At 45.6% G+C, this 9,140-nt stretch overlaps 1 protein-coding gene across 4 annotated transcripts in view; it reads right to left on the reverse strand.

Moving 5' to 3' along the window:
- The window catches only part of Atp9b (ATPase phospholipid transporting 9B (putative)), a 188,450-nt gene extending 186,408 nt beyond the window's left edge, over positions 1-2,042 (reverse strand). For 2 of the 4 annotated variants that reach the window (XM_029472075.1, XM_029472074.1), the window contains exon 1: positions 1,803-2,042. In XM_029472075.1, coding sequence (XP_029327935.1) covers positions 1,803-1,921 — 119 coding nt within the window. In that variant the 5' untranslated portion in view covers positions 1,922-2,042. The remainder of the gene's footprint in view (positions 1-1,802) is intronic. The other 2 variants (XM_021150340.1, XM_021150339.2) reach the window with 1 other exon arrangement.
- Positions 2,043-9,140: the final 7,098 nt, after the last annotated feature.

Raw genomic sequence — 9,140 nt, forward strand, 5'->3', positions numbered from 1 at the left:
AAAAAAAAAAAACTAAGCAAGGCATAAAACATTAACTAAGGTATAGTGGTGTATACCTGTAATCCAAACACTCAGGATGTGAACACAGGAGGATAAGGCGTTCTAGGCCATCATGATCTATACTGTCAGACCCTGACGAGTAGAGGGGAGGGAGGAGGAGGAAAAGGGACTGGCAGGATAGGGGTGGGGATGACGCTGATAAATTGAAAGTAACACTAAGCCAAGTGGTGGTAGTACAAATCTTTAATTCCAGCACTCGGGAGGCAGGGGCAGGTGGATCTCTGTAAATTCATGGCCAGCCAGGTCTACAGAGCAAGTGCCAGGACAGCCAAGGCTGCACAGTGAAACCTTGTCTAGAAAATACAAAAACAAATGAACAAAAGGAAGGTAACAGTATATAAACCTTAACCCAAAAAAGCAGGAGTGACTATTCTAATATCTAACATAGATTTCTGAACAAAGAAAATAATCAAAAATGAAGAAAATTAAGCAATAAAAGCAGCGGCCCAACACTTAAGATATGGATCCTGAATACATAGCTATCGAGCAGCAGAGCTTCAGAATATATAAAGCAAGAAGATCCAAAATATGACAAAATGAAATTTCCAAATAAGCTCCTAAGATTAATCACTTACACAACTAGTAGGCAATTACTCATCTGGTACCATCGAGAACAGGAAAAGGGTAGCTTGGGAGTATCCACCTCCAGGCAAGCACTCGGAAAAAGGGGCACCTTACAGAGGTTCTGTAATCCTCAGCCAATATTCCCATGAGAAACAACTATGAATCACCAGTGTAAAGATGAGGAAATGAGGGCATAGAGAAAGAAATGGGCCCAATTCAAACTACCAGGACCAAGATCCAATTCAGTTCTCTAACACATTTGAACACTTGCCCTGTAAGTCTCTCAGAACAGCCAAGAACCAGACTTCCAACAGTTCTCTTGCTGCCCATCCTGATGCCCCTTAAAGCATACTCAATACCTGGCTTTCACAAAAAGAATAAGGCTGGGTGTGGTGACGCACCCCCTTTAATCCAAGCACTCGGGGAGGCAAAAGCAGGAGGATCTCTAATGACGTTGGGGTCAGCTTGGTCCACAGAGCAAGTTCCAGGCCAGCCAAGGATACACAGTGAGCCCGTCTCTAAATAAATTATGTTCAACCCCCCCCCCCAAAAAAAAGTATTTAAAAGCTCTGGGTTGGAAGAAACTACTCAAGTGAGCTCGGTATTTTTTTCTTCTTCTATATATTAGGGTGTGTCTACAACAAAATTAAAATTTAGCAACTACAAGGTAACTCTTCATTTTAAAGTTTCTTTCATAAAGCACAGTATCCCCCTCGTCCCCTTGGGTAAGAAACTATGTGAGTGTGAGACTTCCAGTTAACACAAGGTCTGGACATTTCACTGCATTGCTAAACTATGGCCTCGCTAAACCTTCACTCCACTCTTCCAGAACATCTCCTGTCAACAGAAAGCCCTGTGTACACTTGTGGCTAAGTATAAAGTGGGCCTAACGAGCGCTCCACGTCTGGAAGACTCAGTGCTGCTCTGCCAGGCGTGTTTGTCACCCTCGCTATAGTGAGTGGCACCTGTCACCGGCCTGCTCGCCCACACACTAAGTTTTGGGGCTCCCGAAGCGACGGGAGAGGCGGGCGGCGTCTCCGAATCCCTGGGCGCGGCTCGGCCCGTGGCCCCGGGCTCTGGAATCCGCGGCCCGCCCGCGCCCGGCTCTAGGGCTCCGTGCGGACCGTGGGCCGGCGGGGAAGCCCCTCGGAGCCGGGAAGGATCGGGCCCGCCGTTACCTGCCGCGCCGGTCGGCACCGGGCCCGGGCCCGGCGGAGCTGTAGTAGGCCGCACGTCTGTGGCTGGCTGCGGCGGCCGCCGCGCTGCGCACGGGGTACAGGGGAATCTGGTCCGCCATGCTCCGGCCGGCCTGCCTGCCCCACAGCCTCAGCTCGGCGGAATCTCCCAGCCGAGTCCACTCAGTTTCCAGTCAGGGCCGAAGCGCACCCCAGGGCGGCGCCCCGCCCCCGTGCGGCGCCCTCTGATGGCGTCACAGAACAGCGGAGGATTGTTCCGGAGGTGTGGCTACGATAGGCCCCGCCTCCATTGGCGTTGCCTGATGACGGTTTTGAAAAGGGAGGTTCTATGGTGCCCTAAAGCCATCTTGTTACCAAACTTTGATTCTTTGAAATTGTGATGCCAGTGGCTCATTGTCTCTTTCTTCTCTCTGTCTCTCTCCATCTCTGTCCCTGCCCCCCCCCCCTTTCTGTGACTGATTCTTAGCCCCACTTTGTACTTAGGCAGAACTTTACACAATACTGTGTGGACAGATGGTTTGTAGGGTAGAATGAAGATTTAGAGAAGTTAAACTGTTTAGTGGAGCCATGGTTTAGCAATGCAATTAAAATGTTCAGACCATGCTTTAAGTGGAAGTCCCATACTCATATAGCTTCTTACCCAAAGAAAATAATACTATGCTTTATAAAAGAAACTTTAAAATTGAGGGTTATGTTGTAGTTACCAAATTTTAATTTTGTTGTAGAGGTATTGAAGAAACAACCCTTAACACATAGAAGAAAAAATACAAATCTCAATATCTAGTTTATCCTTCTCTCTCTCTCTCTCTCTGTGTGTGTGTGTGTGTGTGTGTGTGTGTGTGTGTGTGTGTTCGCTGTGGCCACCATAGCTCGAGATGCTCTCACCATGAGACAAAGTCAAACGTTGCTACATATATTTTTTTTTTAGGTATTTTTGTCACAGCAAGAGAAGTTAATTAATACAAATGGGAATAAAAGAATCTGGTTTCCATAGGCCATCCTGCAAGTAAGATTAAGGTGACATGGTAAGCCGCAGCCAGTGAGACTGGCCTACCCTGTGGATCCAGTGTTGCTTGCTATAGCCTGACACCCGAGGGCGTCCATCTAGGTTTCTGACACAGCACAGCTCATCGCACTATTTCATTTCTTCCTCGCTCTTCTTTTCCTACAAAGAAACACGTTGAGATTTTTGCTCTCACTTCAAAGATGTGGCTTTTCACTAGCGTAGTTGGACAGTTAAGTCTCCAGAGAATTCTGAGTTGTGTTTGCTGGCTTGTTCATTATTGTTTGCTTTCTCAAATTACTATTTTCTTTCTGAGCAAGTATGTGGTCATGTCTCCAAGCTCTACATACTAACTGGGTAGACTTTATATCTAGAGATAAAGAATGTGGAGATAGTTTTACATCAGTAAGTAGTGTGGTCCAGGGAGCACTCCAGTGAAACCTGAGATGTGTTCTCAGAGACTGAGTATAGTGACCGACACTTCTTACAAGACACTGATAGGACTCTCTAGTGTCCAGCTTCTTAAAACTCTGGGCCCTGACTCCACCTGGCTTCACATAATGTAAAAGTCATGGAATCTTTGAGACCAGTAATAGCTTTCTGACTGTGTGACAACCAAAAACCAATTCAAAAATCAGTGAATCTGAGAAGTTTGGGGCAGTCCTCGACTGTGCTGTATCACATGACTTCACTGCAGCCTTATGTCTGAACGTGCACCATGTGACCTTTGCACTCGGTCAGGTCACGCCAAGCAGTGCCAGTGAGCATCATGCAAAGCATCTCGGGGCAGAACTGCACTTTTTATTGTACATACAAAGATCTCTGTTCCTGTGGGATCACAATGGTTTAATTAGAAACATTATCAGTATTGATGATTATAAAATCAAGCTCTTGATCAACTCTGGGAATTTTTGAAGATGCCCTGTGTCCTGCCATATCAAATCTTCCAACCGTATTTAATTCTTCATAGGAAACTGAGCTGCATATCCCATTAGTGTGTAAATTTTCTTCCATATTTAATAATTTTTATTTATATTTACCTGTAAGGATTGTTTTTAAGAATTACAACTCGCCATCAGTAATGGTTTCACTTGGCTACCTACCTTATGTGCCTGTTGTGTTAGGATTCTCTCACAGTGGTTCCCAGCCTTCCTAATACTTCCTAATACTGGGACCCTTTAATACAGTTCCTCATGTTCTGGTGACCCCCAACCATAAAACTATTTTTATTGCTACTTCATTACTGTAATTTTGCTACTACCATTATGAATCGTAATGAAAATCTCTGTGTTTTTCAATGATCTTGGGTGGTGCCTGTGAAAGAGTTTTTTTAATCCCCAAAGGGGTCGTGACTCACAGGTTGAGAACCTCTGCTTTATATTATAAAGAGACTTTATTGGATTTGCTTGCACAGTTAGGACGAGGTAATATAGTCGTCTGCACACTACAGAGCCCAGAACCCTCTAGCTGCTCGGTACATGAAGCTCTGTGCACCCACAGTCCCAATATGACACTAAAGACCTAGTAAATTATTGAAGCCGGAAGTCTGTCAGTGAAGATGGCAAGGTAGCAACAGAGGTAATAGACTCCAGAAATGAAGACAAAGGAGGGCAGACAACTGGCATGCCTTTTCTTCATACCTTTTTAATTTCTGGGCTGAGCCAGAAGGTGCCACTACTCAGGAAGAGGAGCTGCTGTCTCTGTGAATCCTTCCTAAAACTGGGCACACAGACATGCCCAGACGTCTGTCTCATTAAACTCCAGATCCGATCAAATGAGCTATCAGTATTAACCACCGCATCGACACCTACAGGCGTCATGAGGAAGAGTCAGGACAAAGTGGTCAGGACTGGCAAAAAGTTAAGAAGTGGTGCTATATGGGGTGGTTCTGCATTCGGGAATCTGCATGGCAACCCTAAAGGTCCTGTTTTCCAATTGCTTCTTGATCGACCAATAAAGATGCTAAAGGCCAATGAGCTGGGCGAAATAGGAGGGACTTCCAGCCCCACCCCCACCCCCACAGTCAGGCTAGCAGATGCAAGGGAGGAAAGATTCACCAAACTTCGAAGGAAGAGTCACCAGCCATGTGAGATCTCAGGCAGAGTTGCTCTCAGCCATTTCCCCAGCCATTGGTCCCTCTCCTGACTGGGACTGGGGAAGCAGGTAGGAGATTAGAGACCAACTGAGCTGAGGGCAGATTTAGGGTGCTGAGCTGGGAGTGAAAAGAAGTTCAAGATAGCCAAGGAAGGCTTAGAAGAGCCCGGCCATTGAGCTAAAGCATATCAAAAAGTAAGGTGTGTGTGTGTGTGTGTGTGTGTGTGTGTGTGTGTGTGTGTGTGTGTTTCATCCTCAGATCCAAGGGAACCTGGGTAGGGCTGATAGCGAGGTCCACACAGAGTTTAAGGCGGGGGAGTAGGAACTACACGCTGCACCCATCTCTAGAGAAATAGGACCACAGGTGATCTGTAGGAATAGTTATATGAAGAGATATGTATGACAAGGAGCAGTATACTGACTCACGTGATTATTGAGGCTGACAAATAGCAGGACCCGTGAAGCTGCCAGCTGGAAACTCAGAAAGCCCAGTAAGATCATCCAAAGACTCAAAGAGGCCGAGAAGTAGGTTCCAGGCTGGATCTGAAGCCTTGAAAACCAGGAATTCCACAGACAAAGAAGACCAATATCCAGCCCTCATAGACAGAGTGAAATTCAGCCTTCCTTGGCCTTTTGGTTTTAGGTATGCACGGGTGTATCAGATGATGCCCGCCCCCATTGGAGAAGGCCATCTGCTTGACTCATCCACCGAGTTAAATACTTGTCTTCTCCAGAGGCAACTTCGGAAAAGGAGAAATAATGTTTGCCAGATATCTGTGCATATGAGTCACAGTAAAGACTCAAAATATGTGAGGAAAAAAAAAAAAAAAACAACAAACCTAGGAGAAGGACTTATTTTGGCGCACAGTGGCAGAGATTCAGCTCATCAGAACAGTGAGGAAGCAGAGGAAGAAACTCTCATCCCGGTAGACAGGATGCAGAAAGAGAGAAAATGGCTTTATTAAGAGGATATCTCCTCTCTTCTCCCTTTGATTTCACCAGGGACCCCCTACCTAGACAACCCTGGCATCCACATTCAAAGCATCTAGTTAATCTTCTCTAAAAAAAGCCCTCAAGGGTCCACCCGTGTACACGTGTGATTTATTAATCACTTGGGCTCCCCTCAATCCAATCAAGTTGGCAACCAAAAGTAGCCATTACACTGAGCCTCCCCTGGCTTCATTGTACACATAAATTCAGTCCTCAGATTACACGTTAAAAACAAAACACAAAAAACAGCAAACCACAGGAATGACAAACACCATTCGTGCTGAAAACAGCCAACCACAGAACCACCTTTCTTTGAGATGTCACCAAATTTGCATTGTCGTTTTTAATCAAGGACTGTCAAGTGTCCCAAGGCCTGTGGGACCATCTCCCATGCTTCACAAACTTATCCTAACTCCTCTCAGGCTGTCTCTGAGTTGGCTTGCACTCTACCCAACTCAACCCACCCATCATTTTACCCCTGTGGAACGGTTCCAGCACATGTCTTCCTTTGCCCCGATTTCTCTAAAACAGCCTTTGTGAAAGCTCCCAGTTTTGGTTTGATATTTACTGCAACCATTTACATCTGTTTTATGTCAACTCAACACAAACTAAAGTCATTTAAGAGGAGGGAACCTCAGCGAAGACAGTGCCTCCATAAGTTCTAGTTGGAATGTTAACTGTCTCTGCAGGATCCTGTTTGGACATTTGGTCACCAGTTGGTGACACTTTGAGGGAGCCTGTGGGAGCTCTGGGGTGTGTCCTGGCTTGTTTCCCAGCTCTCCTCCCCACTAGCATGGAGCTCATTATTCTCCTCGGAGCTGAAGGGTCATCTCACTCCCAACCTGTCCTTTGTCTTCTAAAATCAAGTTCTTTTTTCCATTCTCTTTCCTGTGGTAGATTTCTTCTCAACAACCAATTTGTTTATACTCATTTAAGGAGTTAATGAATGGATTGAAGCTAGTGGGCCCAGCCTAGTACATCATGTCAATCAGATATTAAAACAAAACAAAACAGAACAAAACCTAGAGAAAGAAAGAATTCATTTTAGCTCATGGTTTTCAGAGTTTCGCTCTGTGGTCAATGGGTTCCATCATTTTAGATGAAAGAAGGGACAAAACATGTTGGAAAGAGCATGCAGCAGAAAAGGCATCTCACTGCATAGTAAGAAGACACAGGGGTGGGGAGACAGAGACAGAGATGGAGAGCCAGTGACTCTACTTACTTTCTCAAGCCTCTACCTGCATGCCCAACAGAAATGATGACAGCTGATAATATTGAGGTTTTGTCTTTTACTGTTTATTTTAATGCTATGCGGCGCTGGCTCAGAGGACCTGGAATCTGCACATAGCCCATGGGACACAGCCCCCAAGTTGAGTCTAAATGGAGAATAAAAATGCTGACAGCCAATGGCTGGGAAGAAGGGATATAGGTGGGCTTGTGGTTACAAGGGCTTGGAGAGACAGGGCCATACGGAGGGAAGTCACCATGGAATAAGGGAAGAATGAACAGGAGGAAGAAGGAGGAGCTGCTATGGGCTAAGGGCCAAGAGAACGTGGCCCAGAGGGCTGCCCAATTAGAGTTCAGCACAGCCCAGATGGGACATAGTTAATAATCAGTGACAACTTGAGGTTATTGACAGGAAGTAGATTCTAACAGCATGGAGGGTAGGCAGCTGCCCAGCTATTTGCTGCCTAAGGTATGTTAAAATTATAAAGGCTGCGTGTGTCTTTCATCTGGGAACATAAATGGGCTAAGGTGGGAAAGAATACCCTGGGCTGGGTTTATTAATATTTATTACTAGAAATAAAGATGTGTGGGAAGCCACATATGCCATTACAAGGTGGCGCTGGCTACCGCTGGCCACCATGCATAAGGTTGGGTAAACAACCAATGTGTACATATGTGGTAAAGTTTTTTGCCAAGTCACTGCCTGGCCAGGGCATGATAATGAGGTTCTGTGAGGTACTGAGAGTATAACCAATCAGATTTGAGAAATGCAAATGAGGTAGAATGCATAACCAATCCAGATGTGAGACACGCCTCTCCTAGGCCTATATAAGCAGCACCAGTTCTGGGCTCGGGGTTTTTTCGCCTCTGCAAGAAAGATGTATACTCCTGTTTGGGAAGATACTCCCTGTTTTCAACCATCCCTAAGCTGAGTATTTGGCTATTTGGTTTTAAGACAGGTGGGTACCACCTAGGAGGCTCCCCACTATCGTGTGTCCTACTCTTGTTACTGGGGCAAGTGGCTCCTCCAAGCCTCTCTTCTCTCCCATAGTTCCCTAAGCATTCAGAGGTAAGTTGGGGTAAGGGGTTGGAGGTTGATCCTCAGATTCCCCACTACTTCCTTTTACCTAATGGTTTGCCGTAATAGTAGGTAGAAGGCTCCGGAGCTTGTGATCTAGTGCCCATTACATCTCTCTGAGTGGTCAGGGTCCGACTTTTAGCCAATGCTGTAGAAATAAATAACCCTACCAATTCCCCAATACTGTGTGGATGCCTGCTTTCCACATTAATAGCTCTGGTCTCCTACTTTGTCCAGCCATTATTCTGTGAAAAGCAAAGCTCACCTTCCTCACTCCGGTACCCTTACCCACCTCCACAGGCAGAGATGGAGGTCTCAAGGACATTCTGAGTCCGTTATATCTCACCCCTCTTGGTCAGTCTGACCTCACATTTACGGTTGATCCCACTCATCTTTAAAGATGAGGAGCACTCCATTGGACGCCTCCTAATTCATAATTTATAGGTGTCTCATTCATAACTGTTTCCTCCCCACTCCGAACTCACTACCCGTGCAGGAGAGGAGGGGCAGCAATTACTCATGAGAACTTTATTAGCTATAATTTGCATTTATCTTCTGAAAGGACAGAGTGATGCTTCTGGGAGCTGTATATTAAATCCAAGGGCTTATACTTGACCCTGCCCTGATTCATTCCACGCACAGCAGTGTCCTTTCTCTGTCTTGAAGGATGGCTACAATTTGTCACTACACAAATTATACTGTACTTGATGTTGGCATTCTTTTATCAGATTAAATTACCTGGACCTATTATGCTGGAGGCAATTTCCATGAAAATGTCATATTGTGAAAATCTTAGTTTAAGACTGGAAGAAGTGAATAGAGAAGCCAGGCTCTGATTCCAGGGATGGTTCCAGAATAAACCAGCTTTTTGTTCCTTCCAACTTGCTGCATGGTTCCAAAGTCCAGGTAACAGACCTTGTCTGGATCT

The sequence above is a fragment of the Mus caroli genome, chromosome 18 (assembly GCF_900094665.2).
Source record: "Mus caroli chromosome 18, CAROLI_EIJ_v1.1, whole genome shotgun sequence".
In the NCBI taxonomy this organism is placed as follows: domain Eukaryota; kingdom Metazoa; phylum Chordata; class Mammalia; order Rodentia; family Muridae; genus Mus; species Mus caroli.